At 48.3% G+C, this 23,345-nt stretch overlaps 1 protein-coding gene across 1 annotated transcript in view; it reads left to right on the forward strand.

Moving 5' to 3' along the window:
* TBX5 (T-box transcription factor 5) overlaps positions 1-23,084 on the forward strand; it is a 38,987-nt gene extending 15,903 nt beyond the window's left edge. Inside the window, exons 7-9 of the mRNA XM_058037121.1 lie at positions 3,616-3,707; positions 13,940-14,166; positions 22,507-23,084. Coding sequence (XP_057893104.1) covers positions 3,616-3,707; positions 13,940-14,166; positions 22,507-23,084 — 897 coding nt within the window. The remainder of the gene's footprint in view (positions 1-3,615; positions 3,708-13,939; positions 14,167-22,506) is intronic.
* The last annotated feature ends 261 nt before the right edge of the window (positions 23,085-23,345 follow it).

Here is a 23,345-nt window from a genome sequence, read left to right on the forward strand (position 1 = left end):
ATCACTAAATGGGGATTTTTTTCCCCCCACCTCCAATCAGTTTTAAGTTCTCCAAGTAGGCCTGAGTGAGAACTCAGAAATTCAGGATCCATATTCCTTGCAGAGCATTCTTTTTCCAAAATGCCCAACCTTTCTTAGTTTCAGAAGAGCCCAAAAAGATCAGGGTGAAGTGTCTTCCCTTAGCTTAAGTGCTTAAAAAAAAAAGAAGTTAATAGCAAAATATGTAAATAAAATAGAGTCCAGAGCATCTGGTGTGGAGCACATCACCCCTAACAAAGTTCTAACTTTGTTACAACTTCTAAACTGAGAAACAATTGAGAAAAATCTCATCATGGCAAGTTTTTGATAAAAAGTAATACAAAATGGTAGTTTTGATTTTGGCCATATTCATGAGCCCTTAGGCACAAATCCCATATAAATACATGCCTGTGGAAAAGGAAGAAGAAGTAAAGCAGAGAGACCCAACTCCATGCAAAGCTAAATTTTGCCATGCTGGAGCTGAGGATGCTGGTGGGAAGGTCTCAGCAGAAGAGCTTTGTGGCCAATTAGCCCAGAGAAAGGAGTGCAGGGGAGCAGCCCAGGGATTCCTTTGGGATTCCCAATTCCACTGGGAACTGTCACTTCCCATTAAAGCGAGGATGAGCCCGTAGGTCAGACAAGCCCTGGAAAGTGGAAATCTGGGAGGCTTCACCCTGCAAAGCTCTGCTCTGCAAGGGTCTGTGGCAGCTTCAGAACCAGGGAAACTTTGCTGTCAGTAACAAATACCCAAACAAAGCCCTTCAGTTTTATTGAACCTGTGCTGTACAATTCAGCCCTGGGCACTCTGTCTTAATGACCTCTCAGGACGTTGTATTTTGTTTTATTTTTCATGAGGTAATTGTCATTTGACTTTCTGACAGCTTTTCTCCCCCCCTGCCCCCCCCCCCCCCCCCCCGTGAGTTATAGTCAATTAAACTCAGTTTTGCTGTGGCAAAGCTGATCCAGAAGAAGGTTATTTCCACCCCTGAGTTTGCTTTTCCACCTCTGGAATAGTTTGGAAGTCAGGTAAAAGAGTGGCCAAATGAAATATCTTCCACAGGTTGTTTGCTCAAGCAGGGATTCACCAACTTTTTCTCTGTTTTCTAGTTTGTTGTGTACAGTTTTGTTAAATCTGGCTTGGGCTCTCCTGGCTTTGTGGTGGTGGATGCCATGAGTTGTCACCTAGGGAAACTTTGTTCTGGGAGCTCCAATCTATCTGAATGACACCAAAGGTCTGAGAATGAATTCTAAATCTTTAGTCCCTGGTTTTTAGATGCCTTCAATCCAGCAGATCCTTAATTTTAAGGAGGCTGAAGTTGGCAGTGATTCTCTTGGGGCTTTTGGCCACCAGCATCAACACCTTTGCTTGTATGTGTGTTCCTGGTGTGGGTTAGGGGATTTTTAAATCACCAGATTTGCAATATTGAGGTTCCATTTTGATATTTTCGCTGCTATTTTGTGGGTCATTAAAACCTTGAAGAATCAAATGGGGCATTCAACTGAGGGGTTTAAATGAGGGGCTGGAGCACTGCTGGCTCCTCCTGCAGTGACCAGAGTGCACTGGGGACCTGTGAAGGCACTGCCACCCACCCCAGAGCCCTCTGGCAGTCCCCATGTCCCTCCCTTGATTCCAGCAGGGAGCTGAGGCTCCCAGTGCAGGCGCCTTGGTTAAAATGCCTTCGGTCAGCTTGGGATGAATCCGGCCCTTTGTGCCTTTGTGTGCTGGTGCCAATCCTGTAAATCCTCACTCACTGAAGGACTTCACTTATGTGAGGAAATATTGCCATTGGGGTCGGCAAGGGAGGACAACTCCTACATTTACAGGGCTTCAGGAACATTCAAAATGTTGAATAATGCCTATTATTCATTCTAGAAGAGTCACCACCTTCAAACCGATAGGCAGTTGCTTTGCAAAATACACAGCTGGTTGTGTAATAATTCAGGGCTTTTAATTACAAAACACACCTCTGTTTTATTGCTAGAGAATGGCTCAACTGGCAAATTGACCCCAAAAGATTGTTTGTTTACCCTTCTCTTTGAAATCTGAAATGAGGGACAAAAAAAAAAAAAAAAAAGTGCCAAAAGTGCCAAGGGCTTGTTTATGTGCTGAAGTATGGTCCTGATTTAATGGGAATGCCTGGGGAGATAAGTGTAAGTGAGGTGGGGGGCTCTGGGAAAAGTTTGGGGCTGAATGAGGCAAAAAATGGCAAATAAACAAGTGGCTCTTGGAAAAAAATATGCAAAAAGACAAGAAAAGAGCAAAATAATCTGGTTGTGCGTACACCTGGCGAGGTTTGCTATTGACACTGGGCGAGCCAGATTTTCCTCTCTGGATTTTGGCAGGGAGGTGGGCCTGGTTGTTTGTGCTTGCCTCTGTGAGCATGAACCTCTCTCTGTTCTCCCTGCCTTGATCCTGAGCCTTTCCTTCCCCTTGGCCAGCTCTCAATGGGAAGGAAGGATGGGGTTTCCATAAAACATGGTCAGAGCATGAAGCTCCTCCAGTGCAAAATGAGGTTGTCTTTCCTCCTGGGCAAGGGTCTCTCCTGATTCCTTGCTGAGAGCTCAGACTGCCAGGCAAGGATGGAGAAAAGAGGGGAAAAAAAAAGGAAATTTCCCCTCTTCTGCCCAAATTTTGGGGCTTTGCAGCAATATCACACCTGGTCCAGACTCAGCCCTCTTCTGCCAAGGCACCAAAGCATTTGCATGAGATTTGGCATGGCAGAGGGAGTTTTTACAAAATCCACAGGGCAGCTGAGGGTGTTGCTGGTCCACAATGAATATTGGCTTAAATGACAAGCCCTGCTCACCAAAACCCTCAGGAAAAGTAGTGCAGGAGGGATTGAACCTCTTGGAGCAGCACAGTCCTTGGGTAAGGGCATGGTCTGTCTAGAAGCTGCTTTAAATGTTAAATTTAGATGTTTTAAGAGGGCCAAAGTTGAGTTTGAAGGGATTAATCTGGCTAAAATTTAGACTCTCACTTAGTGAGCAAACTGGAAGCGATGGGGAGACAAAAGATCCTCCAGGGTTTGATGGTCCCAGGTGAAGTTGCCCTCAAAGAAATTTAGGTAATGAGTCATGAATTGCTGCCAGCTGTGGGGCAGGATGGCAGATGCAGAGAGCATCTGGAGCAAATTCAGCTGGTCTGAAACACCCAAAGGGTGAGATTCCCTGGGCTGGGAGAGAGGGTGCGGGGTCTGAGAGGGGAGGTTTTGGTCTTGGCTGTGCATTGATGAGAAAATACTTGTTGGGATTTGTTCAGACCTAACTTCCATCCCTGGTCCTTGGAGCAGTGAAGCCCTTTCTGTCCCAACAACAAAATGAAACTCTCAGAAAGCAGATTTTCTCCAGAGAAAAATGTGTGTGAGCAGTCTCACATGTTAGTTATGGGACAAGGCTGGGAGAAGTGAGAGGCTGTTGACAGGAGATATTTTTGCTGTGGAGCATTCCAGGAAAGGCCCATCTGGAGTGGTCAGTGCCTGAGCTGAGGGATGACTGGAGTTCCTGCAAGCTGTGTTTTCCATCCCATCCCACCTGGGTTTAATAACCTCTGTCCCCTCTGTCCCTGGCCATGACCCTGCTGCGTTTCCTCCCTTTCAGATCACCCAGCTGAAGATTGAGAACAACCCCTTCGCCAAAGGCTTCCGTGGCAGCGATGACATGGAGCTCCACAGAATGTCCAGGATGCAGAGGTAACGTGTGCCACCCTCATGGGGACCCTCACCAGAGCCACCTGGGCCTTGTTTGGCATGTCCCTGAGCCAGGACATGGTGCCTTGGCATCTGCATGGGTGCTCTACGTCAGGTTGTTGAAATATTCCCAGGACATGGGGCCAAAATCCTGGACCTTCTGCTCCCACCTTAATTGCTGGGTGGCAGAGGCAGGAGCTCACTTGTGGGATGCTGTCTTGGCCATGGGGACTTTGCATTTCTTTCAGATTTGTCCCCATCCAGAACACCATTTAGTTTTGTACTAAACTCTCCTCTCTGAGGCTGCATGTGGATTTAGACCCATTAAAAACTTGGAGAAGCTCTGGCCAGCAGTGTTCCTTTCTCCCAGGTGACAGTGCTTTAAAGACAAAGCTCCCAGCCTTGTTTTGGGAGTAGGGTTTTTAAGCCTGCTCCAGCTGCCTCTGGAGGTGGTGCTGGAGAGCCCTGTGCTCTGTTGTTGCTGGCTTTGGAGGGGCTTTGGCAGGAGGGGAGTGTTTGCCTGCTCAATTCTGGATGTGCAGAGCAGCAGCAGAGGTGTGGTGGCTTCAGGTTGAAGAAGGGAAGGTTAGAAAATGTTGGGATCTCCAGGGCCAGGTGGCTGAGGAGGCCTTTCAGAATCTTGGGTTTGGCTGCAAGTACTTAAGCTGAAAAGCAAGCCTAAATCTTGTTTGAAAATCCTGTTTAATGTCCTTTTCTAAATGTCAGGCCCTGCTGGCAATTAACTTCGTGCTTTTCCCTTCACTTGGAACTTTCTCCATGTGTCAAGCTGCTTCCTGGTGCAAATGTTTTGCAGGAATGGTGCCATACCCACGATCCTAGCTAAGACAGATGGAGATTCTCAACAGAGCATTTTCCAGGAGGGGAGGAGCCACTTAGATCCTTTATCCTCTGGCTCCTGCTGGAGGGACCTGCTTTGGGACCTTGTGATGGGAGGGTTTTTCCCACTGCCCACCCAGGAGCCAGCTGTAGGTGGTCACTTCTGCTTGTTGTAGTTGATGATGTGAGTGTGGCTCTCCATAGCCAGGAAAATTGTGCTGTCAGGCACCAAATAATTCCTGCAATCCTGCAAACACACTTGGAACCCACCCAAACTGGGCAAATGTCCTCCTGTGTGCAAACATGTTCAGACTCAGCCCCAGAAAAGCCAAGATAGATGTATAAAAAAGGTATAGGCAGCACTTAATCTGCTCCATCCAAATAATCTCTGTGGGCTCCTGAATGTGCCCTGTGTTCCCTGCCTGCCCTTTCCAACAGATCCTGGCAGGATCTGTCAATATTTATTTATTTATGGTGGCACTACCCCTTGAAATAGCTCCCCCCACCCCGTGCCAGTCTCCCAGCTTCTACTGCAACTTGAGTGATGATGTGTTCTCCCCCCGCCAATATTCTTTTTGCTGCCAAACCACCCTTTCATTACAGCCACTGGAAAGATTTGAAGGTTTGGATTCAAGGTTTTTTTTTTTTTTTTTTTTTTTTTTTGGAGCAGGAGGGAGGAGGTGGAACAGGGAGGACTCTTAGGAAGGGCTCAGTGCCATGTGAAGAGCATGGCATCAAGCCACACTGAGCCCGTGCTAAAAATTGATTGGCATTTTTATGCAGGGGCTGCGGTCGCTGATGCAGGGAACAGAAACCCTTGGAATATATAAATACACCCACTCAGGGCTGGAAGGGTTAAAATCCTTGCCTTTACTGGATAATTTCTGATGTTCATTTTAATAACTTAGCAGAGGAATGGCTGTGTGCCTTTACAAAGGTGGCATTTTTTTTAAGGGAGGGCAGGATAAGATGATTATAGTAAAATAAAGACCCATTCAAGGTTGCAAATATGTGCCCACCTTTGTGGGTTTTTTATGTAGATATATGAATATATTCAAAATTATATATGAAAATATATAAAATCAGTTATATATATAAATAAATTTTAGCTATAAAAAATAGGTTGTGTCTGTGAGATAAAGAACCATTCAGGATTGAGAATGTTGCAGAACTATGCCCTGCCTTTTGTGGGTTTATATAGATTTAACATATAAATATATATTAAAATGTAATTAAATTTATATTTTATATATTTTAATATATAAATCTATGTTTATGATGTTGTTTCCCAGGGATGGACCAGTCTATCCTGGTTTTAGGGGAATGATGTCCATTTATGCCCTTGGAGAATATGGTGGGATGCATTTTTAGTGCTATTCCTTCATTATGAAAAAGTATCTGGAAAACCCCCACATTTTTTAACAGTTCAGAGCCTTTTGTACCAGAAACTGCTGACCTGACATTCATTCACCATGGCTTTGAGTCCATCCCTCTCCATGGCTTTTTCCTTTCCAGGGCCTCCCATGTTGGTTTTTTCCTCTTATTTCCCAGAAAGATGGTGATAAGTCTGTCCAGGTAGAACTTCATTCAGGAGTGGTGTGAATACTTTCAGGAGAGGATTTCACTAAGAAAGAGGAGCCACAAGGTCCAGAGAGATCCAAATTCCAGTGAATGTTCATTTTCCTCCCGCTGCCTTTCTTTCCTGAAGCACAAGAGGTGCCTTCAGCAGCCTCTTTGGTAGATTGGACCCTCTGGGAAGAGGAGGTTCTTCAAAGCTTTGAATTTTCTGAGCATGAAGTTGAGTTTTTATTTTCTTGATTAGGGGAAAATAACCCAAAACATTTCAAAGGAAGGAAAATGCATAGAGGGATGTGAGTTTTACTGCATGTGTGGGTCTGGAGCACTGTGAGGGAGCAATTCTAGTCAACCCTGTAGCCAATTCTTGCTGCTCATCTGCAGCTCCCATTGTCTGTGGTGGCTCTTATGGGGGCTGAGGAGCTTCTGGTAGTCTGGTTATTTTGTAATTTAATTAATTTTGTAAATTAATGCAGTTCAACCCTTGAAGCTTCTGTTGGGAAGGCTTTTGAGGGGGGTGATGATGCCATGAAATGGTGGCTCTTGGCTCCTTGGATGGGTACTCTGAGCCCTTGAAAAGTGACAAAAAAATCCAGAATGCTGCACAGGACAGGGAAGAGTGACAGCACAGTCTGATGTCATGGCTGTGTTTTCTCTGTCAGGGATCACGAGCCAGTTTGCTGCCTCTGGCATTGATCCACAGCAATCTTCTTGGCTCCAAAGGAATTATTCCAGAGATTCCCATGTGTCATTGAGAGCAGAAACAGGGCCAGGCACTGAGGACACAAAATCAGCTCCATGAGTCAGAGCCAGTGTGACAGAGATGACAGCGCATTTTGGGGTGCCAGCAGAAGAAATGGATGAGCTCTGGTGTTCCCTGGCATTCCAGCATCCTGTTGGACTGGTGGGCATCAGGCTGAGTCAAGCATACCAGTTTTGGTCTGCTGAAAACCACCTCATTCTTCTTGTGTCCTCTCACTGCATCTTTAATCCACTTCCATTTCCCAGGTTCTGTCACTGAAATCTCCCAGGGGTCACCCTCTGTCTGAAACGTTTTCAGTGTGAGCTTTGGCATTATAACATCTGCTGGGGAGGGGAAGATTTCCTCCAGCACACATCCCCCAGGAAATATTCCTGATCCTGGTTGAAATGTGTTCTGCAGAATTTAACAGAATTCAGGTGAAATCCAAAGGGAAGCTGGGCAGACCCCACTTATTCACAGCTTTTTTGAAGTGAGAAAGCCACTCAAGAAACACAGGGTAGCTGCAGTTTCTGTCACTGATCTTCCTCTGGGATCTGAGCAGCAGGGTTTGATCAGCAGCAGCTCAGCCCAGCATGAAGGGATGAGGGGCTGCCTCTGGCCCATATCCATTCTCCAGCTCCTCTTGTGTTCCTCTTACTCCAGCATCTTTTATGGAGAAATTTATCTTTTTATTTCTGCTAATGAGAGCTCTTGGTCTCCACCTGGTTCTTTCCACTGCTGGTTCTTGGGTTGGTTGCAGAGACGGCTTTGGGTTGCACTGCTCAGAGGAGATGCTAACAGGCCACAGGATCACCATGGAAGGATTTGTCTAGTAAAGACCAATCCCAAAGTGCCACCATCACCACAGAAGATGGAGGCCAAGAAGAAGAAGAAGAAGGACAGGACATGCCCCAATTCCTCCATCTTACTTCTTTAGACCCCCCTGTACAGAAATCCTAAACCCTGTGTTCTACACTCTAATTAACTTATCCCTTCACCATTCACCCCAGTGAAATCCTCGCAGTCCTCATACAGGTGTCATCTCCTGTGTAGGATCAAAGTCCAGCCACCAGACACTTCTGGCAACATTCCAGGACTCCCGAGCCCCCCAAGGGTGTTCTTGGCCACTCTGCACCTCCATCCTGAGGTGCTGAGATCCCACAGATTTGGATTGGAGGGACCTTAAAGACCATCTCATCCCACCCCTGCCATGGCAGGGACACCTTCACCATCCCATGTGGCTCCAAGCCCTGTCCAGCCTGGCCTTGGACACTTTCAGGTGCACCCACAGCTCCTCTGGGCACCCTGTGCCAGGGCCTCACCACCCTCACAGGGGTGGATTTTTTTCAAATATCCCATCTAAACCTATTCTCTCATTGTGAAGCCATTTCCCCTTTTCCTGTCACTCCAGGCCCTTGTAAACAGTCTCTCTCCAGCTCTCTTGTACGTCACCCTGGAACCTTCTCTTTTGCAGAGACAATTTCCAATCCCAGCTCTCCCAGCAGAGCTGCTCCATCCCTCTGACCACCCTGGTGCCTCCTGGATTTGCTCCAGCAGCTCCAGGTCCTCCCTGTGCTGGGCCCAGGGCTGGGGCAGCTCTGCAGGTGGGGTCTCACCTGAGCAGGGCACAGGAGCAGAGCCCTCCCTTGCCCTGCTGTCCATGATGCTGGGGAGGCAACCCAGGACATGGGAGGTTTTTTGGGTGCTGGGGTGTGTCCAGCTCTCCCCCACCAGCATTCCCAATCCCTTCTCCCCAGGACTGCTCCATCATTTCATCCCCAGCCTGGACTGATCCTGGGGTTGCCCCAGCACAGCACCAGCACTGGGCCTTGTTCAGCTGCCTGAGATTCCCATCCCAACCCAGGGATCTTGGAGCCCCTCAGGTCCTGGCAGGAAGGTCAGGACATCTGCTGTGTTAGAGGAGAATGGGGCACTGAATAGATTCCCATGTTCCTCAGTGGATATTTTGGTTTGTGCTGCTGCACACCCAGGTGTTACTCTCTGTTAAACATGACAAAAGGGGGTCGTGTTTAATCAGAGGCTGAGACTGCAGGAAGTCCTCACTAATTCCTCTCCTACCATTTCCTTTCCTGCTCTAGCTTATCCCCTTCCAGACAGCCTCTTGAGAGTGGTTCAATTTTATTTCAATATTCTGGAAATCAGCTGAAATGAATGCACACCAACAACTGGGTTTGGGTTTTGATTTTTATCCCTGGGAGATGATCTGTTTATTCCAGACACTTTTCCCCACTTCTTCCTTTTGTCTGTTATGGCTGACTTCCACTCCTTCCCTCCTCTTGAGCCTCAGTAGGAAGGACAACAATTGGTGGCCTGGGAGCTATAAACCCCAAAGCCATTGAGTTGTGTTTGCACATCTGGAATTGGGGGTTGATTCTGTGCTGGGTAGAGGGGACAGCACTGATGGGGTGACAAATATTTGTCCTTTTGTTGGGACTGCCCAAGGAGGAAATCTCCTGGAAATTTGGAAAGAATGGAGAAGAATCCCTGTGTTCATCCTTGGGTCAGGTTTTGGACTAAGATTTGATATTGTGAACAAGATTTAGACAGTTTAGGGATTTCCAAGGCTGCTGTAAAAACATGGAAAGGAAATCCTTTCCCATGTCATGGTTCACCTTGACCTCCAACAGATCCTTGGGATCTGATATTTAATGAGTCTTTTGAAGCCTTGTTGCCATGAGCTACAGCAGCTCTGGAAAGCCTTGAGGTATCCAATGTTTTGTTGCAGAAATATCAGGACCATTTTCTAGAATAACTTGTTTAGGGCCAGGAGGGGTTGGATACTTCAATGCAGGAGTTTCCTGATTCTAAACTGTGGACTTTTGAAGAGGTTTTTAACAAGGTTTTTGTCTGGCAGCTTCATTTGCCATGCCTTAGCTGGTACATCAGGAAACTTCAGGTCTGTACATGAAAATATATGGAAAATTATTATTCTTTTAGAGTGTAGTAATAAGCAAGAAAGTGAACTGGATGTTGCTCTGTGCAGGTCTGTTGTTAGTAATTTGTAGTGGCCAACAAGTTTTCTGGTTCTGAAATTGCAAAATCATCTTGTATTTGCTCCTTTGAATTCTTTGCTGGCCTTGAGTTTGTGGCAGGAGTGATTTTACAGAACTCTTGAGTCTGTCGTGGTGAGAGCATCACTTGGCCAGGGAAAGGGGAAGTTGTCATGAGAGAAAATGAGAGTGAGTTTCTAATTGCACCTGGCAGAGGTGGGATTTGAGATTTGGGATTTCAGGAGGGATTCACTTGTCAGGCCTGATCTGTGGGGTGGGAGTTCTCTGAGGAATTTGAAGTGGAATGTGGGTGCTGCTGGGAAGTTCTGCAGAGCTGCTGTCCAGCCCTGTGGATTTGGGGAACCTCTGGCCAGGTAGGAGGCAAGAACAGAGCCCAGACTTTGATTTTGATCAAAAATACTTTGATTTTTGTTAAAACTTGGGAAAAGAAATCATGGATGATGTCCAAGCGTATTTACCAATACACTTCAGTACCAATACACTTGGACATCATCCATGATTTCTTTTCCCAAGTTTTAACAAAAACCAAAATATTACACAGCACTTTTGCTGCTTCTTCCTGTCCCCTTCTGCTATTTTAATATAGTAACTAAATATTAATTATTAGCCTCCAACAGACTTTAAATAGACCAGGGATGGGAAATTCTTTTCCCAATCAATTTAAAAAAATTCTTTTAGTTTTGCAATTTTTAATGCAAAAATGAAAATAGCCTATTAACACCCCATGTAAAACTAATATTTTGGCCCAGAAGCATCAACAACCTCATCCTTGCTATGTGAACAATTTCCTACATTGCTTAAGTCAAGATTTAATACATTTTCCCCTTCTTCTTACTTCACTACAGGGTTTTTTTTGGACAGCACAGTTTCTGGATATGACAGAAACCTTTCATTCTATTAAACTCTAGCTCAGGATGATAATCACTACTTTAGGAATAGTGACTTTAAGGAAAAAAAAAATTGATCCATTTCAGTTTGTCTTTCAGTCTTTAAAAATGGTAGGTGTGCGCTCTACATGCTGAGTGGGCTCAGGAAAAAATAGAAATATTAAATATTTTGAGATGATTGCTGCTTTAGAAGATACTAAGGATTTATTTCAGCTCAGCTCCTGTAAAGAAGGATATGTAGAATTATAGAGATAGCAGACTTTGTGAATTGAAAAGAAAGAGAATATTTTAGATATTTGTGAGACTATTTGGATATTTAGTGAGAAAACACTTCCCTTCTCCTCCAGTAGCTGATTTTTTGGCAAAAATAGCACCCAACGTGTTTTGACTGAAATGGAAATATTTCAGTCTGGAGAGAAGTTATTGCGATACCTCCCGGGAATTGCTGTTTGCAAACTTGGTGACTCCAACCTGTTCTCTCTCCTGAGGGACTCCCAGCTCCTGCTGTATCCCCCAGAGCACCACAGTCCTCTCTTCTGGCCATGGAGATCCTCCTGTTCCCTGGGAAATTCTGGAAGGAATCTGGAACCCAACACCTCTGTGCTCTGGCACTTGGGGTTCAAGTATTGCTGGTGCAGACAAACAGCTCCTGCTTGGCCTGAAAGGAGCTGAGCTTCCCCTTGGCCACCAGGAGGAATTCCTTCACTGGAAGGGTGGTCGGGCCTTGGAATGGGATGCCCATGGAGGTGGTGGAGTCTCCATCCCCAGAGGTGCCCAAGGAATGACTGGATGTGGCACCCAGTGCTCTGGTTTAGTTGGCAATGTGTTGATCAGAGGTTGGACTCGACCTTGGAGGTCTCTTCTGACCTTCATGATTCTAAGGAAATAGTTTTTGATTAAGAAATGAAAGCCCTAATCAGGTTGTTCATTTTTTCCTGCTCTCAGTTCTCCATTGGTTTGGGTGAGAAGTACCTGGGGTGGGGATGGCTCCCCAGTGTTTGTGTGGGGCTTGGCACAGTGAGGGCGTGATCTTTATGGGGTCCCACTGAGAATTTATGGTCAGAAACCCCCATGGAGATCACATTCCAAAGAGACCTTTGAAAAGGGTCATGGAATCACTGAGGAAACACCTCTAGGATTGCATCCAGATTTACCCACTTTGGCCAAAGCTATCAGTGAAAGATGTTCCTAGGTGTCACATGGCCTGGTATCATGCCATGAGATGTCCCTTTCTCCTCCACTGGAGCTCTTAGGTTCCTACTGGGAAACAAACCAAAGCTCTGTCATTTTTTGGGAATTGGATGTTGGTTGTGTGAGGCTAAGAGAGATGAACCCAGCCAATCCATGCAGCCTCTCCTCAGGAAGGAGAGCCAAGGGCATGTCCAGAAGTCGCCTCCTTGCAGGCCCTCTCCTTGGAAGGGAAACAAGGTGGGGATGCGGCTTAGGGATGTTTTGTTGGTACAATTTTCATTGAGGATCACGGTGTGAAGGTGGAACAGGCAACTCAAAACTATCACCAGGGGGGGCTGGGAGATCCCTTAGAACCCAGAAGATCTGAGGGTCATCCCTGAGGTTTGGTGGCCACAGGTCTTGACCTTCCCCAGAAGCCACCAAAGCTGTGCTCCAGCTAAATCTCCTGGTGGGGTTAAATGCTGTGTGTCCACAGGCAGGTCCTCTGAATGCCACCACAAATCCTGGCATCCACTGCTGCCCTGACTATCCAAGGGATAGATCTCTGCTTCCTCCCAGTCCATCTGTCTTTGTTCCTTGTGCACAGCCTGGATTTTAGTTCTGAGCAAATGCTGCTTCCAGGAGATGAAACCCCACCTTTGGAGCAGGCTGTCCTTGGCAAGCCCCCAGTTCCTGGGCTTGGGAAAGCTTTCATGGCCCAACCAGAGCCACATTTCTTTGGATTTGAGCTCCTGGGTGAATTTCCCTTCCATTCCAGCTCAGTTGCTGATGTTTCTGGCAGCCAGCACAGCAATGGTTTGGATGAAAGCTCCCTGCTGGCCTAGGTTTATATGATTGCTATTGTTAAATTTTGTAAATAAGCTCTGAGTTCTACGGTGATAGATCCTCCCTGAGGGGTGTCACTGCAGGTTTAGGGCTCTTCCTCTGCATGGAATTGCCAGGTGAGCCTGTGGATGGCATTTAAGGAGCTGTCCTTGCTCCAGCACAATGATTTTGGACAGGTGAAGGGGGTACCTCAAAGCCAGCTTGGTCCAATGGTTACAGACTCAGAGGAGAAAACTTGTGTTGGAATCAGCACTTTGTGGCTGCTCTGAGCCTGGTGATGCTTTGGGGTGCTGTACTACCTGATCTTTATGCATTTTAGCAAGCCTTTGGGTTCAGGAGGAGACTTTTACCTCACCCGAAGTGTCTGAGACCCCCTGTTCAGCTTCAGCTCTCCCTGCAGAGCAGGAATCATCTTTGGGGTTGTCACATTGCCAATGTGTTTGGAGGAACATCTCCAAAAAACACCAGAGGGTCTTTAGGAGAGGGAATTTCCAGCCTGTGTTGGCAAAGCATCCTGATTTCAAACCAGATCTGGGGGCAAGAGAACAATTCAGGCTTTCCCTCTCATCTTGACTCTGCTGAGGCTCTGGTGTGCATCAAATATCAGTGATTTATTTATTTCTCTTTTCTGAGCTTGGTCTGTGGTGCAGGGATCCCCATCCAGGGCAAGCAGGCTGACAGACTCCAGGCAAAAGGAATGGGGACAACTACTATAAGGGGAAAAAAAGTAGACCAAAATATTTAATTAATTTCCAAGTAATCTTGGCAGAAATGCTGGTTTTATTTACATGCATGTGCATATTGCGAATACATTACAAACAGTATGTAGCTTATAAATGCTACAATATGTAAATAGAAACCATGTTTATTTTGCTGAAACTGCATTTATATATTTTATGTGTGTGTATAAAATAGTGGTGGTTGAAAAGGCATGAATTTAAGGGGACTAAAAGGAAGGGGAATAACAAGTTCTGCATGGATAAAGTGTGACGGGTCTGCAGCCTCCAGGGAGGGATATCTGCATTTCCCTGAAAGCCAAAACAAACTCCATGACACTAATGTGCTGCCTTTATTTATTAATAAATAGATCAGAGGATTAATTGATTGCTTTGCTGACTTGTTTCTCTTCTGTTTCTTTGCTTGCAGTAAAGAGTACCCGGTTGTTCCCAGGAGCACAGTGAGACAAAAAGTGTCCTCGAACCACAGCCCCTTCAGCGGTGAGACCAGGGTCCTTTCTGCCTCCTCCAACCTGGGCTCCCAGTACCAGTGTGAGAACGGGGTGTCCAGCACCTCCCAGGACCTGCTGCCTCCTGCCAACCCCTACCCCATCTCCCAGGAGCACGGCCAGATCTACCACTGCACCAAGAGAAAAGGTCAGAGCTTGCCTGCTCTCTGCTTTGTGTTTTCCCCCTCCCCACATGACTGTCAGCATTGTTTCCTGATGTTTCCCCTTGGACAGCTCCAAGGATAACTGCCTTTGTGGGTAGAAAAACATCAAAGTGAAAGAAAGAGAGTATTTTAGATATTCAGTGAGAAAATACTTTCCTTTGTCTCCCTCCTCCAATGGTTGATTTTTGGGCAAAAATAGCATGCAACAAATGATGCTGGAGGATGAGCAAGGCATAGGATTGTGGGCTGGGAAACTCTAAAATCCCATTTCTGCTGGGTTGGGAATGAGCTGTTTGGAGGGCTGGCAGTGCCTTTCACCCACCATGAATCCACATTTGGAAAGATAGCTGGTGCTGGAGATAAAGATGACTTATCTGCAGCCCCTCAGACAGGCTTAATCTCCAAGTGGAGATACCTTGACAGTTTGTATTTTGGCCAGTTTTCAACTCAGGGCTGTCTCTCAGTTGGGAGACAGTTTTCTGTCTGCAGAAATGCTCAGGCTGATGAAGGGTGCCTGGGATTGAAACCCATTATATCCATGGTCCTTTAGGAACTTTAGGGATCAAACTCTGAGGGCTTTCCAGTGACTGCTCAGCTTGTTCTTCCGTGAAGAGCCCCCTGATAGTGCTGGGATTGTTCTGGACAGGCATGAAGGGTCTGTGGTCTCTGTCCTCCTCTCCCAGAGCAGTGGGAATGCTTCAATGCAGCACCACTTGAGATAGGAAAAGCTTTAGATCAGTTTTACTTGGAAACAAATAGGGGATTTCCAGGGCTGGATGAAACAAGGGGTGGGCAGAAGCTGGTTTCTGCCAACCCTGTTGCTCTTCTTGGGATTTCCTCTATGGGGAAGCTACCAGAAGGCAGCAAGCACCAGGGCAGCAGGAATTTCTCCCCACAGCAGAGCCCTTCCCACTTCCCTGCACGACCCTATCAGTCAGACACATGTCATTATTTTTAGCAACATAACCCCTGGAGCACTGGGATGTGCAGACACACAGTCTAAGGTAGGGAGGGCTGGGAAGTGCTGGCAGAGGAGGCAGGAGGGCAGTGGAAATCTCTCCCATGTCCTTGGTGAATCCCCCAGATATTGTAGCAGCACGTGGGTTGTGTACAGGTATGCAAAGTAAAAAAAAAAATCCCTGAGAAATCGGAATGTTTTCCTTAGGTAAACATTGGAAAGCAGGTGGCATTTGCTGTCCCCTCCAGGTGACTGTGCTCACATAGAATGTGCCAGGGCAGGGATTGGAAATGGGCATGCTGGCTGTAAGGCAGGGAATAAGGAGATGCCCAAAGTGTCCCCCAGGTCAGAGGGGGGATATGTGGCCTGTTTAACCCCTGCACTGCTGCGGGGTGAGGTGCTGGGGTGCTGCAAAGTCCCACTGCTGGTGCTGGAAGGTGATCCCTGCAATCCCTCCTCAGCGCTGGGAGCTGCAGCTCCTGGGAGCCCTTTCTCAGCTCCTCCATCCTGGGAGCTGAGCTCTGACCTCTGCTCTTCCCCCTTTTCCAAAACTAACCAAAACAAGCTGGTCCAAATGACAACCATCCCTCAGGACAATCCCTGGCTGCTGCGTGTCCCTGCCCCGCGGGGCAATTCATCATTCGCCTCCGCGTCGGAACGTGATAAGGAACCAGCAGAGGTTTCCTTCCAGTTTTGGGATTCCCACTAAGTGCTGTCTCCATGGGTGGTTTCCCTCAATCCCCCAATTATCTCACTTCCTCTTATTGTCACAAAAGGCACGGCTATCTGCCCTGGAATAAAGCTCCCCGGCCCTCTTGGCCTGCGCGGCCCAGCGCGGGGACAGGCCCGGGGAGGCCTCGTCTCCCCTCCTTATCTCTGCCATGCCCTGAGTGGCACAAGCAGTTAAGGGCCTTTTATCAGAGCCGCCAAAGGCTTTAATCAAAGAGGAGCAACGTCCTGCCCAACACCAGAGGCTTCTTCCTCGAGGCTGGGTGTCCCAGCAGCCTGAGCCTCCACTCTCCTCACTGAGCCTTCTCCTCTCCCCTCCCCGTGCCTTTGGTAAATGGAAAACAGCCACCAGGGCTTAGAGGAAAGAAACACAAAGTTAATGGGAACCAGAGAGCCAGCCTGGGCTGCCAAGCAGCTCTTTGCGAAGTGAAATTAATTAAAAGGAAAAAAAAATTCACTAGAGATGAGCAATTCGAGCGTGATCCAAGGTTTCATGTCACTGAGTGTGGAGCTTCCTTCCAGCACCAGCAAGGATCTTTGTTGGACATGGGAACATAATCCTATGTATGATATTCCTCCTTTTTTTTTTTTTGCTGTTGCAGCCTCTCATTTCTGAGTTTTTCCTCATGGTTCTCCTGCTTTCCTATGTTTGTGCTTAACAATTATCAAGGCTCACCACCTCAGAAAACTCAAAAGCAAAAGTTTGTCTGCTCCTACTGCCCCTGTATCCATTTTCTGGACTGGAAATCTTATTGATTGTGTTGGACTATCCACTCCCCAAGCACTGACTCCTCCTGAGGCAGTTTAGGATTTATCTCAAGCGGATTATTTCCTTTCCCAAGGCTGTGGTTATGGATAAGTGCTCTCAGGGGCAGAGGGCACTTCAGCTGGCTTTGAGACCAGCTGCTGTCTGCATCTTCTTGGGGTGAATTCCAAGCCAGTCTCCTTCGAGCTTTGACATCTCCTGAACTTTCTCTGCCTCCTCTTCAATCAGAGCCAAGCCTTGGGTTAGGCTTACTCAGGGACAGGTCTGTGTTCACCCAACTCAAAGGAACCTTGTTCAACTTCTGCTTTCCTGGTGACCTAAGGCAAGGATAAGTCTCTGTGGCTGGCAGTGTTGTTCTTAGCTGTCAAGGCAAGATGGATTCACTGTGGAGATCTGATATGGAATTGCATTAGGGGAGAGCAGCAGGGCTGCCAGGGGGTGTTATCTCTGAAGGCTCCCCTGCTTCAGGGAGGTGATGCTCTCCTGGCTGAGGAAGGAAGGAAGGACACATCCCAGAGCTCCTAATCTGGTGATTCCTGGTGTGCAGGTGGGAGGGCAGGGTCACAGCATTGGGAATGACCCCGGTGCACTGCAGTGGGGTTGCTGTTCCAGGAATGGGGAATGGCAAGGATCATCCTGCCTTGTATCCCAGCCCCAGTCTGGGATTGCTGATGGCATGTGACAAAGCCACTGGTCTTGGGAGGACGGACTATCTCCAACCCTGTATCTCATCAAGGAGTGGCTGCAGCTCTTGATGTGGATTTTTAGGCTGACACAAAGAGCAGTTGGAGCTTTGTCTTTTTTCTGGTTGTTTCTCCACCTCTCCCTCTCCCATTGTTGTGCTTGGAGAAGCCCAAAAGGCCTCACCAGCAGGCAGCTTGCCTTGTGTCTTTCATTTAGCCCCACATCCCAGTTAGGATACTGGGCCTTGTTTTCTCTTGTATTATCCTCTCTCTCAGATATCTTGTGGACTAAATAGTCATCCCTCTAAACCTCTGCTCCCTCCCAGCCTTACACAATCCCAACCACTTGGCAGATTTCTGGGATGCTTGTGATGCTGAACAGGAGGCAACTGGAACAGCCTCTCCCTGGGGAGGTTATAAAAGTTGTCAAGTTGGCACTCTGAGGGAGAAGAGGGACGTGGCAGAATCCACTGGCTCCAACCGGTGAGGAGCGTGTCCTTCAGCCCCCTAACTTGGACATCACCCTGGGGAAGGATTTGTTTTTCATCTCCTTCCTGCTCTGATGAGGTCACTGCTGGTACAGCAATGTCTTTCCACCTTCTCCTCAGGAACAGGCACTGTCAGTGTGCACAGACCTCTTTGTTGACTGAACCAACTTCTCCCACATCCCACCCAGCTCTATTTTATCCCTCAAAGAATCTGTAGGACAAAACTCAGGCATGGGATGTCTCCTTGGAGGACACACTGCTCACCCTGCTGATGTTTGGAGATGTGATGAGCTGGCCAAGGCTGCAGATGGAGAGATGCAGTGGAGCCCAGGGCAGGGTGCCCGTGGGACACTGAGGGTGAGGAAGGGACTCCCTGCATGGGGAGATGTTCAGGGAGCTGGGGTGCACCCAACTCTTGCCCAGCAGCCACACTCTTGTGGCACTGTAGTTTGATATCCCTAATGAGGAAAGCCTGAGGGAGCTGGGCCAGTCTTGGCTAAGAGGAGACCCCATCAATGTCTGCAGGGAGGTGCCAAGGGATGGACCAGGCTCTGCTCCATGGTGTCCAGCAGCAGACAACAGGCAGGAACTGATGCTTGGGATGTTCTACCTGAACATGAGGAAGGACATCTTTCCAGCCAGGATGCCCCAGGAGGGTGTGGAGTCTCCTCTCTGGAGATATTCCAGAATTTTCTGGACACAATCCTGTGCCATGTGCTCTGAGATGACCCTGCTGGAGCAGGGAGGTTGGACCAGATAAGCCACTGTGGTCCCTTCCAGCCTGACCCATTCTCTGATCCCCCTCTCCTGTCAGAGGTGCCTGCTGTGCCTCTGTAGGGAGTGCTGGCAGCTTGCTGCCTGTGGAAAAGATTCCAGCTTTTGGGGACTGGATTGTCCCTGTCCCACAGCCCTGTTGTGTTCAACACAACACAGCCATGTCACAAACGGTGAGATACAGCTGGAATGGCTGGCATGTCTTGGGTTCCATGTCCCCGGATTTAGGACTCATTTTCCCTTTAGAGATGTTCACTTTGATTGGATCTGCCTTGTCCTTTTCTTCTTGGACAACCTTTGTCATTCTTGCAGCCTGGTATTGGCTCTTGAGGCTGGTGCCAGATCCATGCTGGAATCCAGACTGGATAAAACAACAGAGTTAGTGATAATCACCCATTGTGTGTCCCTCACAAAGTCAGGATGAACCTCCTGTAACGCCCTGGAAATGCGGGTGAGCTCTGAAATCCAAAGGAGTCATGTCCCATTCTTCATTGTCTTCCACCCTGGGGAGATGAGTGTCATCTGTGGGGAAGGAGCTCTCCTGATTGACACCGGGGGGTAGAGGGAGGCTTAGCACACCCTGAAGTCCAGAGGCTTTCCATGTTTGTGTTTCATTCTACGTGGCCCGAATCTCGGAACTGGGAAAATTCCATTTAAAAAGCCATTTGCGTGGTATTTACAGCCCAGCTGGAAGTAGTAAATACCGGAAATCTTGGAAGCGCTCATGCTCTTGCTCGAGCTCCTTCATTAGATAGATCATCAAATTCCTTGTGAGGGAGCCAGTTTCCAGCCCATTCTTCAGGCTCCGTTTTCCTTGGATTCACTTCAGAGCAGCTTCTCCCTGGCTCTGGCAGCTCCCCCTGCTTGGCAGCACCTCCTCCTTTCTGAGGTTTGTGCAGCACTGAGGGGCTGCTCCCTAGAGCTGATCACCACCCTTGGCTTCCAAGAATAGCAGCAACAGGGGGACATGGTCAGGATATCTCCCAGGATAGCCAGCAGCTCCTCTGAGGGCTCAGTGACACCTGGAAAAGGACAAGGAGCTGCTGTCAGGGAACCAACATAGGAATCACACCCTGAGCAGGCAGTTACATATCCCAGTGTCCTGGTTATGTTGATGGGAGGGAAGAGGATCTTCAGGGACAGGATTGTCCCTTGAGCTGCACTGTCCAGTGTCCAGAGCCCATGAGGATGAATTGAAACTGCAGCATGAGAGATCTTTGGTCTTGTGCCCCTTTTGTCATTGCAGATGTCCCCTTTCCACCCTAAAGCTGCCCCTCACACCCTGGGGGTGCCCTCCAGCTGCTCTGTGCTGGCTCTGATCTCCTCTGAGGTGGGACAAGACCAGAGAGCCTGAACTGCTGTAAATCCCTCAGGCAGCACCAGCTGAGGCTCTCTGCTCTGCACCATCCCACCTCAGGATGCACAGGGACCATCCTCTTCCCTCTCTAGCACTTTGAGGCTCCATAAATGGGAAAATCACTGGGAAGAGGGGAAGGAGGACAGGCAGAAGCTGTTTTGCACCCTGGAATCCTTTGGTCAGCCTAGGTCCTGTTTGGAGATGGGAACAAGGTCCTTACACACCTTAAAATCCCTTTCCACATAAAACATGAGGGAACCTGGCTCTAGAGGGACCAGTAGAGCGAACCTGAGAGCTTACAGAAGGATAAAGGGCACTTATGGGGTGAAATCCTGGTTGGCTTTGTTGTTTCCTCTTCACCTGTGATGGATTCTGGAAGTGTTTCTGTGACACTGCGGCTCTGCCCAGCTGGGCTGTGGCAGGCAGTGAAATGTCTGGGCTAAATGGAAAAATCAGCAAGCTCAGGTTGTAAGTCAGGCAGTTTTACACCATGGAAAAACAGAGTTTGACTGGTTTGTGTTGTATATTTAAAAAAATCAAAATAAAATAAACAGTCAAACCCCAAGCCAATGATTTCTGGTGCCAGCAGAGTGATGCGGTTTAATGCTGAAAACTTTATTAGCAGAACAATGCTGCATTTTACAAGACATTGTTTTTCCACCCCAGTGTTCTTATTACTCAGCGGTGGGTCAGGAATCCAAACTTTTTACACTGTCCATAAAAGCTCCAGCTCAGGCTGCTCTTCCAGATGTACCTCCTGTCATGGAGCTGAGATCAGGACAGAGGTTAGACCTGTGCCTCCAGATTTTGGCTTTCAGGGCACCCCATCCTTTCCCCTGCTCCTACAAAAACTGGACCTGAGCTGGATTGAGGAGGCTGACACATTCCTGCATCTCCCTGCTCATTGTTCCAGCTGGTTTCAAAAATACGATGGAATTGCTCTTTTATCTCATCCTGCTTCCCACCCCAATGTACAGGGAAGGCAGAGGAGAAACTTGACTATCAGGGCTCTGCCTTGCTGAGGTGAAGGAGCCAGGCTTTGATGTTGTCAGGAAGAAATAAATGGGACTGTGGCTTTCCAGCTGAATTGATGCTATTACAGAGCCAAGGGCCACTGTGGGGATGTCCCTGTGGTGTCCCTCAGGACCTGCTCTTTGTGGGATTGTTGGACCAGGATAAGCAGCAGCAGTTGTTCCAGCTGCACTTGGAAAACGCCTGGGTGGGAACAAGGGGTTATTTTACATGCAGAGAGGGTGCAGCCTCCAGGAGAGCCCTGGTGGCTGTTCAGGGCAATAAGGGTTACGTGCATGTGTGTGTTTAGATGAAACAAAAGATGCCTGCACTGCCCACCTGCCCCTCCTGAAGGTGTGACATGAGCACTCCCCTCAGAGCAGCCTGGCAGCAACACCTCTGTGCCCCTTGTGGGGCACATGCTCTCAGTCCTTCTTTCTGTACAACTGTTTGGGGTTTGTTTCCCCGCCGTATTTTGGGGGTGGAAAAAATTACACCTCAAAACACGTCGGTGGAGAAAAATTGTAAAGGATAACTTGTTCCAAATTTCTTTCAAATCTGACCCCTGTTCAAAGGGTGCAGCCAGGACAGCTCTAACCAAGTGGGATGTTTTCCTGCCTGCACCAGAAATCTTGTTTTTGAAGCAGCAGCAGCAGTTAATCCATGTCAGAACAGCTCCCCTTCCCTTGCCACACTGTCCTTAAAATCTCTTGGTGAAGTGCTCATCCCTGGGAATTTTGCCATCCATTCCAGCAGAGCTGGATTTCATTTGATGACCCTGTGAATGAATAAATAAGTGCACATTCATTTATTCATTTGGCCTCACCCTGGAGATTTCACCTAAATTGTTTATCTCCTTCCCTCTGCTGGCCTGGGATGCTGCAGGAAACAAAGGGCTCTGCAAGATGTGCCTTGCTGTTTCTAGCTGTGAAATTTACTTTTCTCCTTTGTTCCCCTTGGCTCCAGCACACGGCCCTGTGTGGATTTATGTGCCCACAGCCCTGTGAGGATTTATGTGCCCAGCTGCCTTGGCACAGCTGAAGCCTGGGGCTGTCAGACTCCAAATCTGATTGTCCCAACCGTGCCATCGCTGGTGCTCTCTTGGGAGGATTTTTATTGTGATCTCCTTTTTTGTCTCTTTTTATCATTTATATTCTATCATGGAAATATTTTGTTGTAAAGGATTTGAGTTGACAGCATCAGCTCCGAGCCTCCTGGGGGAGAGGGGGGATCCTGGTAGGTGCAGAGGTCACAGGCAGATGTTGTTCCTCAGGCAGAAGTGGCAGCAGGAAGGAGATGGGGACCATGTGGGAGGATCACCAAGTAAGATAAACCTCAGGTCCCTCCAGCATCTTGATTTTCCTCCCAGAGCTCCTGGATAATCCCTTCTCTACTCTAGCAGGGCCAAGTGTAAGGCTTGGTTTCCACAGGATAGATGAGTTCCAGGGAAGTGATGGGGATTTACACCAAGGGAGGTGTCAGCTTGTCCTGCAGAGAAGAATGTACAACCTCGGGCACGTTATCATTGGTGGCTACCAGGACTTTTCTCTCCCAACAGATGAGGAATGTTCCACCACCGAGCATCCCTACAAGAAGCCCTACATGGAAACCTCTCCAGCAGACGAGGACCCTTTCTACAGGTCCAGTTACCCTCAGCAGCAGGGACTGAACACGTCGTACAGGACTGAGTCGGCGCAGCGCCAGGCCTGCATGTACGCCAGCTCCGCGCCGCCCACGGAGCCCGTGCCCAGCCTGGAGGACATCAGCTGTAACACGTGGCCCAGCGTGCCCTCGTACAGCAGTTGCACAGTGTCTGCCATGCAGCCCATGGACAGGTTACCCTACCAGCATTTCTCTGCCCACTTCACCTCGGGGCCGCTCATGCCCCGCCTGGGCAGCGTGGCCAACCACACGTCGCCCCAAATCGCAGACACCCACAGCATGTTCCAGCACCAAAGCTCTCACCAGCCCATCGTGAGGCAGTGTGGACCTCAAACGGGCATCCAGTCCCCTCCCAGCAGCCTCCAGCCGGCGGAATTCCTGTATTCCCACGGCGTGCCTCGAACCCTGTCGCCCCACCAGTACCACTCGGTGCACGGCGTGGGGATGGTGCCAGAGTGGAGCGAGAACAGCTAACCAGGGGGGCAGGGAGTGCCAGAGCCACGGGAAAATCCCAGCAAAAGGGAGAAGGAAAAGGAAAAGAATCCCCCTGTTGATAACAAAGCGTTTTGCAAGACTCCTTGAAGTGAATGTTCACCGCTAGCACTCGAGAGGGACGGACACTGACTGAAACCACGGCCTCGCTGTGACTTGCCCTGACCCCCCCTTTTGTTTTCTTTTGTTTCAAAAGAAAAGCCAACAGCCCAGCACACTTCTGTCCCTCCACGGTCCCACCCA

Source organism: Melospiza georgiana, chromosome 18, assembly GCF_028018845.1.
Source record: "Melospiza georgiana isolate bMelGeo1 chromosome 18, bMelGeo1.pri, whole genome shotgun sequence".
NCBI classification, from domain to species: Eukaryota; Metazoa; Chordata; class Aves; order Passeriformes; family Passerellidae; genus Melospiza; species Melospiza georgiana.